Source organism: Leptonotus elevatus, chromosome 2 (genome assembly GCF_054856555.1).
Source record: "Leptonotus elevatus isolate MCC_2025b chromosome 2, RoL_Lele_1.0, whole genome shotgun sequence".
Lineage (NCBI taxonomy): Eukaryota > Metazoa > Chordata > Actinopteri > Syngnathiformes > Syngnathidae > Leptonotus > Leptonotus elevatus.
Window position 1 is genome coordinate 21550936 of NC_141240.1, and position 17268 is coordinate 21568203.

The window sequence follows — 17268 nt, forward strand, 5'->3', positions numbered from 1 at the left end:
GGGGATGTTTCTATGCATCACAAACTGCTTTCATTGTTATGGGAGCTCGCTTGTTTCCTACATTGGCCTCTGCTTCCACTAGTAGAAGGAAAGCAGCCGGCAGCCGCAAACACTCGAATGAGGGACAAGAGGGGAAAGACAAACACCAGCACCGACAACGCTGGTTGTCAATCCAACGAAAGCCTGGCTCGCCATTGGCCCAGCAATATGTGGGGCGGGAGGGTGGCCCATTCACGACTCATTCAAGGGACGATCTGTGTTGTTGATATGGCTGTTGTGCAGATTGTTCTCTCGTCCCTCCGTACTTAAACTCCGTCTCTCCATTTGAACCCAACGGAACGAGACAGACGGTCGCGCCACACGGCCTGAGTTCTGTTCGAGGTTTCTTCCTTGGAAGGAGTTTTTCCTTGCCTCTGTTGCCAAGTGCTTATTCATGTTGGATTCAGTTGCTTTTTCTTTCATGTATGAGAAGTGTGCTTCTTGACCTGATCCATGTGTAAAGTGCCTTGAGTTAGCTTCTGTTGTGAATATGATGTATATCTTTAAAATGTTACTGCCTTGACTCACTACATGAGACAGATCTGCAATTAAAACGAGCTAATTTCACTCATGGCGAGATACTGGGACCAAACCCTGCCACAAATAGAGAAAAACTGCCAAAAATCCTCCCGCAGGTGTTTAGCATTGCTAATAATTCAAATCACAAACTATGATCCCAAAACACTCGGATATCATTTCAAAGTCATCTTACAACATCAAGCTTACAAATAAACTGCTAACTCGACAAACAAAGCTTGTTTCTAACAGTCAAGATGACGTCAAGATACTTCCTTGGGCTTTTGGTGGCATCTCAGAACATTTCAGAAAGTGAATTTTCCACAGAAAAAAGGCGTGAATATGAGAATTCATGAATAGTTTATCGCGAATATGTGGAAGATCAATATTGTATGCTGTAAACATTTCTCAATAATAATTTTTGGGATGAAAATTTGATACCTCGAACTGCACGTCTTTAATAATAAAGCTGTCTCACACACAGTCCCCATTGCTGCAGGTCAAGGGTCATCAAGAGCGGAAAAGAAAAGGAGCAAGTGATTGTTTCCTTTCAGTTGTTCAGCACATCCTGTCTTCTGTGTGTGTGTGTGTGTGTGTGTGTGTGTGTGTGTGTGTGTGTGTGTGTGTGTGTGTGTGTGAAATGTTACCAGCCTCACAGCACTGACAATAAGCATGGAATGAGATGAACTTTGACCCCGGCCACCTGGGACATGCTCAATTTGTCTCGCTTTGAAACACAAACACACAAACAATCAATATTACATAATAACTGTGCAGTGACATCTTTCCTATAATAACATGATGAGGAACATTCTGTAGAGCAGACAGAGGAAATCTCATTATCATGACACTGAGATGACATCATACACGCACAAACGAGAGCGTGCAGCGAAGGAAGCCTACAGGTTAAAGAAGCCGAAAAAAGAACATTTGATCATGTTTGTAAACAACAAGCGCCAGGTTACCTTGGGCTGGCTGAACGTCAGTGGTGTGCACTGAAGGCCTTCAAAGCCTCTCTGCTGGCTTAAGCGCTATCAAAAGCACTGACCTACATGTACAAATGACATGAACTGCTGATCATTTATTTCCAACAGTCTTTTGTCTTCATTTCATGGTGTGTGTCTTGGCTGTCCTTTTTTTCTCTTCTTGTCCAATCAGATTTCTGCTTCTATGTGCTGCCATATTAACTCATTCACTCCCAGCCATTTTCACGGAAGCAACCCCCTTCACTCCCGGCTGTTTTACTGGATTTTGAATGATTTTGCAAGGCCTACAGAATATTGTGTTCTATTGCTTTAAAAACATGAAACCTGCCAAAAGAAACATTAGAGTCTCTTCTTTTATCAGCGAAAAAAGTGTATTTTTATCCTTTTCAATTTTGCAACAATTAGCATTAGAATATAGCTAAGTTTCATCATTATTCACAAATCCATTTAGAAATGTGAGTAAAAGAGGGGGTTTTTTTAAACATGGCCCTGGTTGATCTCTTTTGCTCTGCTGCCACCTGCTGGCCGTTTGTGTAATAACTACCAATTCTTCATTCGTCCTTTGCAGTTGAGAGGCTGCATCAAAGCCTTCTGCATGCTCTAGCATAAAACAACATAACAACATATAAATACGTCTTTGGAACACATAAAACATTTAAAATAGAACGTATTTATATGTTTTTGGGAGCAAATGCGTTAATACAATCTCCCCGGGCCTTCAGACTCAGGATTGCTGGCCGATGCCAAATAGACATCATAGAGAAGGCTGTTTTTTTCCAACCTGAAGCAATCAGATTTCAGATTCAATAGAGCTCGCGAGAAGGCTCAGGGTGGTGTCAAGCACTTTTCCGTCCTCTGATTGCTTCCGAGATACCTGAGTGGGATTTTCCCTAATTAGTTGAAGCCGGTGACTGAATAAGAAGAGATGACAAAACATAACACACATGATAAAAAATAATTTTGAAAAGAATGTACAATGTGAGGATAAGTCAGATGTTTCAGCCCAATGACACATTTGGCACTTCAGGAGCGGCAACAACTAACGAGCTCGCTCTGACTACCCAACACAGCTAGCTAAAGAGGATGAATCTTGTCTATGAATAATAAGCCTCTCTGATGGGTATGACATAAAGGTGTTTTTTTTTTGGGGGGGGGGGGGGGTCATGTTTTAGGTAAATCATGTTTGTGAACTGCTATAATGTGTAGAGATTTGGATTTCAAAATTGGACTTTGCAATTAACTAAAATGAGATCATAACAAAAAGCTTTTTTTTCCCTTCCTAAAAATGAATAGTAAAGTCACGTCTATATATACTGTAGCTATTACAGGCATCCTTAAGTCTCCAAAGACTATGGAGTCGCACTTTAGGTGTTTGTTCGTGGCCAGTCCGATGCGGGAGTGGCACTCCCTGTTGCAGACGACACAGATTAAGTCTAACCAGCGTTGTATTACATGCATCTACCTCAGTTTATATATACAGTATGTATCCTCATCACGTACAGCATGTATGTATGTATAGGAAGAAAAGAGACGCAGCCAAGCGGAGACTGCGGAGTATGAGAAATACTGCAACATGTTAGTGCATGTATTTAGTTTATGAAAACTGGTTGGTCGATTAGAAAGCAGAAGTGCTTTAGGTCAGTAAGGTGTGGAGTGGTTTCAAAAGATAACAGTGTTTTTTTGTTTTATGTTTTATGACCTCCCCCAAGCACTGTTTTGTATTGTTTCGATCAAGATTGTTGGTTGACTAGAGAGAAAAAAATAAGCCAGCGACATCAGCTTTGTTCAACCGACATGAAATTGGGTGGACATACCTATCATAACAGAACACCTGAAAAAGTAAAGAATAATAAACCATGAACAAAGTTGAACAGGAAGTCAGACATTTTAGTTTGAAGCAGCCATTTTGGCCCAATTCCAGTATTCATACTTTGATGAACTCCTACTAGGGAGCTGTCCCAAATGAGCCCAAATCAAAAGCAGGTATACCAAACAGATGGGAGACTCTAAATTGTGAAGCTTTTTTTGCCAATAGCAGAAATCTAATGGCATGGAATCAAAGTTTGATCATCATTTTGTCCATGAAAGTAGGATTTTGAAGGCCAACTTATTGCTGCTTGTAGCTTTAATTAAACTTTTAACATGACAGTATGCCAAGAAAGACACATAGTTTTGTACTTTACCACATCATTATACAAATATGTATTTGCATTTAATAACTTTAAATATTCTATTGGAAAGTGGGTACAATCCCATAAATTGAACAGGAAGTGAGTAATTTTGTTTTCAAATAAAAACGAAAAGCACCAACTGGTTGCAGTTTCACCGACCACTACAAAATTGCGTGGATGTGCCATCATTTTCATAACAGGACACACCAAAAAGTCACAAGGTCGTTTAATGATCATTTAGAGGAGTTTGCCAACCTTTATTCACCCAAGGCACATATTTTACATGAGACAAATCTCACAGTTTACCGCCAAACAAACAACCGAGTGGAAGAGCATTTCATTACTCTGCCTGTCACTGTACGTCGATGGCATAGATAGATTAACAGTTATACATTATTTGTTGTAAAGGAATACTTTTCAGACCAATCGACTGAAATTGGATAATTTCCCACAGCACATCCGATGATCTCTGACAACACACTAACCATTAGGAGCAGCCTCAATCAACAATGGCCGCCAACACATGGATAAACAAGATGCTTATTGTTACTGTATTATTTTAATTTATTCACTGATCAGTCAGAGAAAGTTTACCGATTAATTGTATGTGGCAGTGTAAATTGAATTTCGCCTTGAGGGATTATAATCAGTACAATACATTTTAAATACAAATGAAAAATAAACCATTGACATGAAAATAACAGTGACTATACTATCATTACTATTCAACTAAGCAATATGGTGACATCATCCATCATACAAGTTCCCACTAAAGACCATCCATCTATCTCATAGAATTTATCTTCATTAGGATGTCAAGTGAGCTGGAGCTTTTGGAACCAGCCCAGATTCAAACCCCGGAACCTGAGCTCTCGCTCTTGCTCACCCAAGAGCCTAATGAGGAAAAGCGGTATAGAAAATGAATGGATGAATTTATGGCTCAACAGAAACGACTTTCTCTTGAATGGTGACGTCAGATGTGATCAGTCACTTTATCGATGCTCATGAAGTGGACTCAGTGACTGATTGATTGATTGATCTACTGGATGATCAGAGGCTCCTTCACAGGGCAATCTGCTTTCATTCAACACTTCAATCCGATGTGACGTGACTTTATCGATCGCTGATAAGCCGCAACACTGTCCTCCCCTCCCCTCCTCTTCAGCAGCACATGGAGGTGGAATGACAAACATGGACCAAGCCTTGGACTCGCCGCTCCAACCCCTCGACCCCCCCTTTGTTCTTTAATGGATCAGTGTCTGGAGTCCCTCTGCTTGGAGGACACCCCTCCACCCCCTTTATCCCAACACACGGACTTATGCAGGCATTAATGGCCTCTTTAACCTCCTCCCTTTTTTTTAAGGGGGGGGGGGGGGGTACCCCCTTTCCCAACAGGCACGAGGACACCAACGTTCCGCGTGTCGTGGTGGGTCAAAGCGAGCAGCCCCACCTGGGTTGATCGCCCCCCCCCCCCCCCCCCCGTCCCCTTCTCCGCTTTCCAGTCCAATGGTGGGGGGAAATGGGAAAAAAAGGCGCACAAAAACACAGCACGAAATAAGCGTGGATGCGCGCGTGGAAGCGAGACGCCGTCATCCAAAGCAACCCCCCCCCCCCCCCCCCCACACCCCCTACCTTTAACTCCCCCCCGTGCCCCTTCCCACTATCACCACCATGAGCTAGCGGACGTACCTGGAAGCAGACAGGAGGGAGGGGGGGTAGGAGGTCCGTTTAGCTCGTGAATCCAAAGTGTCTCGTGTAGCTTTCTCCTCTCATAAAGGCTGCACGAGACCAGCCGGTTCCGACAGAGGTCGACCGCGAAACGGCTCCAAGGTACTGGTACCGGTACCGACGACAACAGGGCGGATAATCCGGAGGAGAAAGATACACAGCGACGGCCCGTCTGCTCGTTCACGCACAACCTGCTTCGACTCGGCTCGGCTCAGTGTGTGTTTGTGTGTGTGTGTGTCCGTGCGCCCCCCATCTGGACCGTACCACTCCTTGGCTCATTGGAGGGGTGGGTAAGTTATTTTGCTGAGACCTAACTAACGTTATTTTATTTTTAATGTTCTTTAAAATGAAATATTACATTCCGTGACGCATCATCCATCACATATAATGATATTTTAACGTCGAATTTTACTTAAAACGCTTTTGAGGCATACAACCTCCCCCCAAAACTACGAGTAACTGGGACGCTCCATCCAGATTCTGCTGTTTTTCTCCTCTTTAAGCAGATGTGGAGAGAGGGAGCGAAAGGGAGGGAGAGAGAGAGGTTGGTGCAGCACTTTGAATGGAGAAAAGCAACATGGACGGCACACACACACACGCACACTAATTTTTCACACGTACACACACCATAAAACACTAGTATGAGGATATAAAAATGGATGGATGGACACACGTAGGTCCAAAACAGTGTGTGACTACCGAGTGATGATGTCACCAAAGACAGAAACCTACACATTGCAGCATATCATAGCAACTCCTGTACAGCATGTCAAATATTCCCTCTAGAGCCTGTGAGTAGTATAGAGGTTTTCCAGATTGTCAAAATGCAAAAAAAAAAAAAAAAAGTTTTTAAATGGAATGACTGTAATTGAAATTGTATCAAAAAAATGATGAACTGACTCACCCTGCACCATCCCTGTTAACGAATATTCACGGACCGCATTTAGGTCCCCACTATGTCCCTGGTTCACACTCAGTGATTGTGTGAACGGTGAGAGTAAATGACTGTATGCCTCTATATGTGCCCCCTGATTGAGTGTCAACCAGTCCATGTTGTAGTCTGCATTTTGCCTGAAGTCAATTGGCATAGTTTTTCAGTGGCCTGCAATCCTGAACAGGATAAGCAGTCTAGAAAATTGAGTTTTACTGAGCTGCATTCTTTGTTATTTGATTGCCTTTTGAAGAGGGAGATGATCATGTCATTAAAAGGGACACACATTTTTAGGACTATCAAATAAAGTGCACTGTCATCAGCGCCTGCCTGAATATACTTTATGATGATTTTGTTGTGAAGCTCAGCACTATACTCCATGCGAGCAATGAAAATGCGTTGTTACAAAGCATTTAGAATTGTGTGAATCCGCTGAAATGGTACAAAACACTTAAAACGTCACATTCGGCAAAAGTATTTGCATTTCTGTCACTTAATCTGTCGATTACTGATACTCGAATACTGACTAGAATAAGGAGAGGCAATCATGTTTCTGTGAATGCATTTGAGCGAAAAATCTCCCCCCCCCTCCCCCCCAAAAAATCTATTATTGTAGAATGTGTTAATTGTGACATACTTGCTATTGTTGGCAAAATACAATGATACCATTTTCGACCCTTTCTGAAGACCCTCCAAAATGCTGCTGCTGACTGACTACAACTAAGTGTGGCAATCAGGTGTCCTTGAATGCATTTGACTGAATTTAATTCTTCAATATATATAATTCAATTAATTATGGCTTTATTGCAATATATTTGGTATTTATGGCAAACAATGATCCCCATTGACTAGACTGGGCGAGGCAATACCGTTTTTGTTTTTTTTATGCATTTGACTGAATTTAGCTTCTCTCCTACGGAACTATTTTTCAAACCCAACCCGATACTACTTTATCTGGAGCATATTGCTACTTAATTTGGTCAGAAGAAGCAGAGTACACACTTACAAACAACGGACTGGTCAATTGTACTAAAAAATTGGACCAGTTGCCAGTAAATGTCAAGGCACATATAACAGACAAGCATCGACAATAAATTCACACCTATTGACAATTTTGAGTCTTGACTCAAATAAGAGGCTGAATGTTCATCAATATTCATAGGCTTGTTGCTAATTAAGATGCTAAAGTCTGCTCCATATTCATCAGCTATTGCTAAGCTAAAAAGATTAATCTTCCTCTATACTGGGCGGTGGAGGCTATTTGCTAAATTAAGAATGTTAAAGGCCCTTCTGTGTTCAGGGTTATTTGCCAATTAAGGCACTAAATGTTCTGATATGCCGTTATGTTCGGAGACTAGTTACTAATAAGATGCTAAAGGCTTCCCTATTGGACAAACATTCGACTGGTTGCCAATGGGGGGCAAATGGTGAAAAAAGGCGCATTCACATTGTCAAACAAGTATTCCCACTCACATTTATACCTTTGGACAATTTAGTGTCTTCACTAAAGCATAATAAGCATAAAAACATGTTTTTGGAAGCAAGCTGGAGCAACAAATGAGCTAAGATTCAAACCAGCAACCTCTTGACTGTAAAGCAAGCTTGGAAACTACCCTCCAAACTATCTTCTGCATATTTCAGAGTAGACTGCTGACTCAGGCATATCCTGGAACATCCCCTAGTTACGTCACCATAGTCCAAAAATATATAATTAGCTGGTCTTTAGGTTCATGCAAAGATAATAAAATTTGTATGTGTGAGTGGGGTGTCCTGATTACTATGACAACAGCCTCCTCATCAGTGAGGACTGATGGGTCACGTGGTTGCAGGGTGTGAGCCAGCAGAACCAGCAGCATTCCTCAGCGGAGGCCCGGGCCCAAAATAACGTCTGCTGACTTTTAAGGTTTGAACACTGGAGCCTGTAATCATTCCACCACTTTTCCCCCTGTCATTTTCTTCACTTGATGTTTTCATCTTTTTTCCACTTTCACACACACGCGCACACACACTCAGGAGGCAGGCTGAGAGGGAAAGAGACAAAAAAAAGATGGCCAGGAAAAAAGAACCACAGATGAGGAATGTTTGCGCCTGTGGTTGGTAGAAGCAGGAAATGACATCGTGACAAGGACCGCTACTTCCTGTACAACATGGACACCTCTCAAGACTGCCTCCAACCTGTGACGGAGCAGCGGGGACGGGGAGGTTGTTGTCATGGTTACCAATGAGCTTCGCTTTGACCTGATTGTTTAAAAAATACAACAACAAGGAGGGGAAAACTTGAAAGGGGAGCTGCTCTGTTGCCTAGCAACAAGCTCTCCTTTCTAAATCACATCATCACGTGAAATCGAATCACTCATCGCTCGTTTTGTCAGTCTCACTTCTGCTTCTCTCTACAGTGTACACTTATGTGTATGCTGCAGCTTGCTGCTAAGCTAAGACAAATGTGTCGCGGTGTGGATAGGCTACACGCTAACCTGCTAAATACGCTCCTTAGTATAATGACTGACATGCAAAGTTGTTCCAGTATGTATGGTTGTGTATGTCGTTTCTCTATATGAGGAGGCTATTTGCTCAGCAAAGGTCATGGATGTTTTTGTATGTTAGGGAATTAATTATTATGCTAAGACACTAAATGTAACTGTATGTCCATCAGGTACTTGCTAAACTAAGAAGAGGAATGTTTCTCTAAAGTACATTCAAGAGCTGCATGTGGAGCTAAGAACATGGAGGTTTCTCTATGCTCAGAGCTAGTTGCTAAGTTATGATGCTAAATGCTCCTCTATGTTCAAGTGCTAGTTGTGAGGCAAAGACGATAAAGGCCTTTCTATGTTAGGGGGATAGTTGCTAATTCAAATGCTAAAGACTGTGCTATATTCATCAGCTACTCGCTGGCTATTTGCGCAGCTAAAACGCAAAATGCTACTCTATGTTTAGGGGCTAATTGCTAGGCTAAGATGTTAAAGTCTCCTCTATGGTCAGTTAGCTAAGATGCCAAAATGTTCCTTTATCGGTAGGGGCCAAATGCTACAGGATGTACAGAACGTTCCTCTGTGCTTAGGCTCTGGTTACTAAACTAAGACACTACTGCTGCATTTGAGGAAGGTCGGAAGTCGGATTTGTCCCCCTTGGAATGTCCCAGTTCCAAAGCGTTTGAGGCAAATGTAAACAGCAAAGATGGCTGATTCTGATCAATTGTTCGTTGTTGTGGGTAACGCAATCATTTCAAACCAAGTTGTGTGTCGTAAACCTATGCAATAATAATTTGTTTGTGCCCCCACCAGTCAAAACACAATATTCGGATTAATATTGCTTTTGTGGAATATGAATTCACTGTTTTTGCTGCAATTTTGCCTGTAGGTAGGGAGCCTACAGGTAAGTTGAGCCACCCCTTGTTTCTAAGAATCAATTTACAAAATTGAGCATGTGACGACTAAATGTTAAGGAGAAAGACTCCATTTCATAGAATCAGTAAAGATAAGAGCCACATGGCATAATTGGCATAATTGTTTTTTTGTACTTTTGCATACAAATCACATCGTTTTAAAAGTGTTAAAAGCTGCTGTGTGTTATAGCTAGCATAAACATGCACAATCGGAATTGTACTGTTTACTTTGACGCAATAAATAAATTAGAGATGTCACAAAACGAAAGGAAAAAAATGGAATTGAGATGGGCATTATGCCACATGTATAAGACAGTCCTTCTCAAATAGTGGGCCGGGCCCTGTTGCACTCATTGGCAGAGCGTGCATAGTGTAGCTCTAAAGGTGTGTGTGTGTTTTTTTTTAATGCACCCTACATACACCCAACACAGAACTAAAAGCAGGATATATGAACAAAGAGTGAAGAATGCCTTAGAGAAACCAGAGTAAAATATTTAACATAATGAAAGGTGGAGAGACAAAAACAAAACAAAAAAACAACGCTAATAAAGTTAGACTTTGTTATAAGTTGATCTATGTTTCTTGCATTTTTTCTTCCTTTGACATAATAAGGGATAAGAGGTGTAGCTATGTATAACAATTTTACAGGCAAATGGTTACTAAAGTCATGGCAGAGAGTTGGGGCACTAAATATTTTCTTCTTCCTGGGGTGTGTGACATTACAGAAAATAATTGGGAAGCACTGGTATAATCGAAAAATGAAGAGCGGTTTACCCCCTACTGAAGTCCTTGACAAAGCAGCCAAGGATGTGCGAGAGGCAAAGTCTGTTCGTGTTCTCCTGCAACCTGGACAAATTCAATGTATAGTGGGGAGGTTGTGAAATTGGTGGAGAGAAGAGACGAGTAGATGAAAGGAAAGGAGTATGGAGGAGTGAGGGGGGAAGAAAAATGACCCGATGAAAATTCGAAAGATGAAAGGAGGGAAGGCTTGGGGACCAAGGGAGAGAAAAAAGGGAGTTGGCTCAATTTACCCTGCTCCTAAACTCAATTGAGGGTAAATTGTGCCACCCACAAGGCAACTTTTTTTTCTGGACAGATTATATCAACAGAAATGCTATGTTCACATTCAATCTGCTTGTTTGTAGGGATGTGCAACTTCCTGAAGTATGTATACTCAAGTATTAGTTTGGCACAAAAACTTAACTACCTTCCTGTGGTGATCCTGAAAAAAGAAACTTGGTTCAATTTACTCCACTCTCCCTATTCTGACACCTGCTGACAACTGAAATTGACATCACAAAACCCACGCCAAACACAGAAAACAGGTGAGCCATGAAGTTTGCAAGTTGAGCCCCTAAGCACTGTGACGTCAATTTCAGTCGCCAGAGCGAAATGGCAGAGCTCCTTGAGATGGATTTTAAAAAACAGGTGTTTTTTTCTGCTTAATTCATATTCCTCAAATGCAATATTAATCAGAATATTGTGTTTAGACTTGTGGGGGCTGCTTGATTATGAAGAAAATATTAATCACGATTAATTTGGTAAAAATTGAAATCACAATTAGTACAATCATTTGGTTTTTTTGGAACAAAACAAGAAAAAAGACAAATAAATTTATTTGAAACACTATAATTATGCAAGTTCCTTTTGGACCAAACAAGATTGATTAAATTAGTAATTTTGAAATAAAAAAAAGTGCAAATATATACATTTAAACAACTCAAAATTAGTATTAATAATCTTTTATTTTAGTTTTCGATTATGCCGATTTTGTAACTGAGCAGTGTAATAATTAAAATGGGTTGAATTGCACAGCCCTATAGCACATAGAATATTTGTATTGCAAAGAAAATGTTTGAGTTCACTTTCAATTTAATGTTGGATGAATAAAAGTTAAATAAAGTAAACCTTCTATTTTATAGACTCCTAAATGTTGAGGGCCGAGTTGCTAAAATCAATGCTAAACGCTCCATATTTATCAGCTACTTGCTAAGCTAAGAAGACAACAACGCTAAATGGTCTGGTATAGTGGCTAGTTGCTAAGCTAAGATGCTAAATGTTTCTGTATGTTTAGGAGCTATTTGCTAAATTAAGAAGATCTACTCTACGTGTTCCTTAGTGCTCTAGGACTAGTTACGAAACGAAAACTCTCCTCTACGGTGAGGGGCTAGTTGCTAAATTAAGACGCAAAAGGCTCCTCACTGTTCAGGGAGTGGTAACGGAGCGCTTGTTTCTGTATGTTAAAGGGCTCCTTAATAATGTCCCTCTATGTTCAGGGGCTAACTACTAAATTAAGAGATGAAATAGTCCTCTAAATTCATGTTTACATTTCAGACAATGGTTTGAAAATTTGGTTTATTTTAGACAACAAACACACATGATACAAATTCTGAACACGCCCAGTTGGATGCTTGTCATATCCAACCAGCAGGTGGCGGTCTGGGTCCTTTTGGCTTTTGTACTCGGTAATTAAATTCTAAAACAAAAACCAAATAAAGTAACTGTATACAGATTATATGTATTGATGAAATTGTATATTGAAATGTTTACTTAACAACATGCTACATTAGCATATATCTTTCTTTCCTTCCACATTTGTCACCTCTTCCCTATTCACTTTCTCCTTCTTTCGTATGTTATGTTATGTTATTATCCTTCCTTCACTTGCCAGTTTTTTTCATATTCACTTATACCACCTGTTTGTGCACTCAATTCTCGCCTATTTCCTCACTCCAATTAACGTCTTTCCTAGCTTGCTCGGAAAAGATTTGAAGAATATCCACTGACCTAGGCCGTCGTTCATATCAGTCACCGAGGTGGACAAGTCTTTGTAATCATTGTGTGTGCCTGGAAAGAGAGCGTAGTAATAAAAAACTATTTTTCATTCACACACTTGGATTTATAAAGTGCTTTTGAAGGAAACAAAGGACAATTAATGAGAATGACACCTTACTAACATGTTCCTGGATGATGTTGCTCATTACCTGCCACCTGCTCCGCACCAGCACTAACTGCTAATCCCGCTAATCCCGTCGTGCGTTTGGCAGTACGAGCCAAGCTCACAGCGCCCTCTAAAGGTTCGACCATGCTGTACAACGGCGCTGTTGCTGGAGAAAGATCGTTGTCATAGTGATGGGAGCTCTGCAGTGTCCTAGTGAACGTCCAAAAAAAAGGGAAACAAAAGTGAAAAGTGAAAAGTGAATGAGGGAAGAACAAAATATGGGGAAGATAGAAGTGACAATGGAGCAAGGAAATAAATTAAGGAAGGCAGGAAAGAGGCGTACACGTGGACAAGGAAAGAGAAATCAAAAGAAAATTAGGGCTGGGTAAAAAAAATCAAAAAATCAAATCATTGATATCGAATCATTTTCTGTTTTCGGTATCGATTCATAAAACCATGAATCGATTATTTTATTATCTCGTTTTCCCCATAAATTCCAATGAAAATAGAATTTTAAAGGTCAATTTTTTTTTGTACCTTAGGGTTTTCTTGAAAATTACTGTTAAAAATATTTTCTTACATTTATGAAAGAATAGCACTTTAAGGCAATTCAGAATCATTTTAATTTATATTTACAATTATTGAATTAGAATTATTAAAAGATTTTCATCTAGTCATCGCAGATATCAATGTCTGTGTAACATTTAAGTGATTGTAACACGTATTGCTTTTTTTAAATAACCTTAATCAGTTAACCAGTTACTGCCTCTGCAAAAAAAAATTGGGAATTTAATGTTTGTGGAATCTTTATCACGTCCAAGATATTTAAGAAGAATTGATGTTCCATGATTAATATTGATTGAAGGGTTAGGGTTAGTGAATCAAATCGGAAAAAATCTCAATCGAATCGAACTGAACTTTTGTGAATTGCAATCGAATTGATTGAGGAAATTTGAATCAATACCCAGCTCTAATGAAAAGAAGGGCTTAGGGTTAGGGTTTAGAAGAAGGGCTGACAACTCTCAACTCAACGTTAAAAGGAAAGACGTGTGCAATTAACACGGAAAGAAGAACAAGAGGAGGACCAATGAATGAGCAAAGAAGTGAGACGTGAACAAGGAAGAGACATGAGGAGTAGACTGCTGTTTTATATATATATATATATATATATATATATATATATATATATATATATATATATATATATATATATATATATATATATATGTATATATATATACATATCTATATATATGTATATATATATATATATATATATGTATATATATATACATATCTATATATATGTATATATATATATATATACATGTATATATTTCGATACTGTAAATGTATAGGATTGTATGCCGAGAAACGCTTCTTGGAAAGAGTAATGGCAGCGTCGCGGCTTCAAAAGTCTTGGCCTATCGGCTATTCAGATCAGTGGTTTGTCTTCTTCACTGACTCTTCTTCTACGCTTTCTATTAACACCCTGTGCTGCGCTACAGTGCCACTCCAGACTTGGCATATACATTACAGCCGTAGCTGAGGGCACTGATTGGTCAACACACGGGAAGTGAAAAAACACACACACACACACACACACACACACACACACACACACACACACACACACACACACACACACACACACACAGGTGGTTACACATGTCTGACAAGGAACACATAACAAAAAACTGATCACACAGACAAAAGACAAAAACACCCAAACCCAAACAAAACCCCAACCCCACCGAAACGAAACATAACAAAAAGAAGGAAATGAAGGAAAGAAGTGACAAGTAAACATGGAAAGAGGAGGATGAAGAAAAGAATGGACACTTGGTACCTGTTTTCCGGTGGTGAATGTGTTTTTTTAGGCTTGTTGACGACGGCGTACATCACTGTGGAGGACCAAAACTTAAACAAATAAATAAAGTGAAAATAAAAACGGATATAATAATATATTTCAATCATATATAACTATTCAAAATTTTTATAAAAATAAATAAATACAAATAAATAAATACAAATAAATAAATACAAATAAAAACAACTATATATATATATATATATATATATATATATGTATATATATACATACATAATCTTTTTTTCCTCTTATTTTTTTGTTTTCTAGTTTTTTTATTCACTGCTGCTATCACTGTATGACACATTAATACTAACAACTGCTGTAATTTCAAAATGTACTTTTGAAAAAATATATAATCTTGTTTTTCTAGTTTTGGCTAAGACAATGGTTGTTTTGTGTTCAGTTTATGAAAATCTATGTGAAAATAAATATTTTGCTGCCAGGAATTTTTCTTCTTTCTTGATCAACATAGGATATTTTTCATAAATACTGAGGTGCTGATTTGCAAAAATGTTAGCATGGTATTAAGTTGAGACTTGAGAGTCCTATGGTAAATTTGACTCCATTTAGTTTGCTCTACAGTACAGAAAGCCAGAAAAGTTATGCAAATGTCACAATATTTATTTACATAATGACTCATTTGCATATTTAAACACTATATTTCCGAAAATGTGTAATTTAAAAAAGTCTTAAACTAGGATGTTCAACTGGGCATGCTTCATGGCAATATCTATTAGTTGTTTTGTTGTGGTTGTCGTTTTTATCCTACTCACCTGAGTCGTATGCTTATTTGTGTCTCCCTTGGTCTTGTTTAAGTGTCATCCTGCCCTGTCATCCTGCCCTTCCTCGTGTGAACCAATCAGTGCCCTCAGCCACTTGTGTCTTGCCCCAAGTGTGTCTTGTTGTGTCGTTAGTGTCTGTGTATTTAGTCTGCTGTCTCCCCTCTGTCTGTGTCGGTTCATTGTTTTTCCCCATGTCATGCTGCTTGTTTTTGCATTGTTGTTCCCCCATGTTTTGGTTCATGTTTTGGTTCTAGTTTTTGGTTTATCTTGCAATTTGGAAGATCACCTTTTGTTTGTAGTAATTAAAATCCCTTTTTTTTTGATTGAACCTCTGCCTCCTCGCCCTCTCTTCCCGCATTTGGGTCCTCAAGCTCCCCCGTCCTGACAATTTGAGGGCAAGGTGGTTTATTTGGAACCATCCTGTAGCTTTCCAGTAAATAGTTGGCTAGATTTTCCACTCGGGTTGTGATCTTTGAAGGTCCTAGATATCATTTCTTGTGCAAAACCTTTTTAGAACATTCCATGTTTGTTTTCTATATGGGCCATACAGTAGAAAAAGTATTTTGGCCACAGCAAGTGCAATATTTGAGATAGAAAGGCCATCTTGGACTCAAATGGAAGCTTATGAATTTGGGAAGCTTTCTATATTCATGTTAGTCATAGATATTCACTATAAAGTGCTGAAAAATGCAAATTTTCATGAGCATTTTTTAGGGTGAGAAATACCCCCCCCCCCACCCCCTCCAATTTGGGATGATAATGGATGTTATCGTAAAATAGAGGTGCAGCAAGCCCCATAATCTTTTTTTCCTGTTTTGAAAGTTGTAGGACTATTCATGCCATTGTAGTACCTAAATATTTGCATTCTTTTCAATACTAGTACGCCACAAAGCGTGTTCACGTCACCTTCGCATCACACATAAACAAACCCACGTAAAAGTCAAGTAAAAGTGTGCCAACCTGTGAGTTGATTGTGTTCTCTATGCTTGCCGTACTCAAGATTAAAAAGTGAAGTCCGGCCAAGCAGGACATTCACTTCTCTCCAATGGTCTAATTTGCATAGAGGAAGTTTCACTTCCTCATTTCTGGGCGCTGTCACCATGTACATTTTGCCATCATGCCTTTCAACCAATCAGTGCCGGCCAAAGTCATGTGATAGTCAGAGAACAGCTGGTGTATACAACTTTGGTAACCAGAACACATAAGCAGCTGTTAGATCACTGAAGCACATGACTGCTCATTTAATAATCATTTAATAATTAACATTCACCCACCCACGTTACACCACACACACAAACACACAAACGGTAGTTTTATTTTTTATTTAGGGGAAAACTAAGTTTTAAACTAGCATATTATTGTCAGTTCAACATGTTTGAAACAAAGTTTAATAAAGGCACCATTGTGTTAAATGTGTTTTGTGTGCTAAACTACAGTTACAAATAGGTGTGTTTTTTGGAAATGTATGCTGAAGGAAAACACATTTAGTTGACTAAAATAGTTAATTTATTTCGTCTACTAAAATTGCTCTTTGTTTAGGTCAAGTAAAATTGGATTAAAACTAACATACAATCAGATGACTAAATATCATGTAACTAAAACCAAATACAATTTTCTTGTCAAAATTAACACTGCTCCATAGATGCGAAGGGCAGGGAAAACAGAGAATCGGGTTACAAATAAGAAATGGGATTTTAGCCCAAGTGAGGACTAGTCACTCGGAAGCAGTCAAATGTGGAGGTCAGAGGTCATCCTTGTCCTTAGGTTGGTAGTGAACCCGCGCCGCCTGCACCGAGGTAAGCGACTGTAGGCCATTCTTGTTTGTGTGAGCTGCTGATGTGCGGTGTGACGTCACGCACATGTCGTTACGGTGACGTCAACAGTGAGCTCCCCTTAATAAACGAGGTTTAGTTGTCTTC

The 17268-nt window shown here is 39.5% G+C and overlaps 2 protein-coding genes across 4 annotated transcripts in view; both read right to left on the minus strand.

Moving 5' to 3' along the window:
* The window catches only part of plxna3 (plexin A3), a 45131-nt gene extending 39491 nt beyond the window's left edge, over positions 1–5640 (minus strand). For both annotated transcript variants that reach the window (XM_086067601.1, XM_086067600.1), the window contains exon 1: positions 5402–5640. The gene's annotated coding sequence lies outside the window, so the exon portion shown is untranslated. The remainder of the gene's footprint in view (positions 1–5401) is intronic.
* Positions 5641–12105: 6465 nt separating this feature from the next.
* On the minus strand, positions 12106–16457 carry LOC147178845 (uncharacterized). 2 transcript variants are annotated; one of them, XM_086069629.1, is made up of 5 exons: positions 16310–16457; positions 14544–14598; positions 12738–12904; positions 12541–12600; positions 12106–12229 (listed from the first exon to the last, which is right to left on the minus strand). In XM_086069629.1, the coding sequence occupies exons 1-5, from the start codon at positions 16455–16457 to the stop codon at positions 12168–12170; spliced, it is 492 nt and encodes a 163-aa protein (XP_085925755.1). In that variant the 3' UTR covers positions 12106–12167. The 2 variants fall into 2 exon arrangements, with proteins under 2 accessions (XP_085925755.1, XP_085925754.1); XM_086069628.1 differs by having other exon boundaries at positions 12711–12904.
* Positions 16458–17268: the final 811 nt, after the last annotated feature.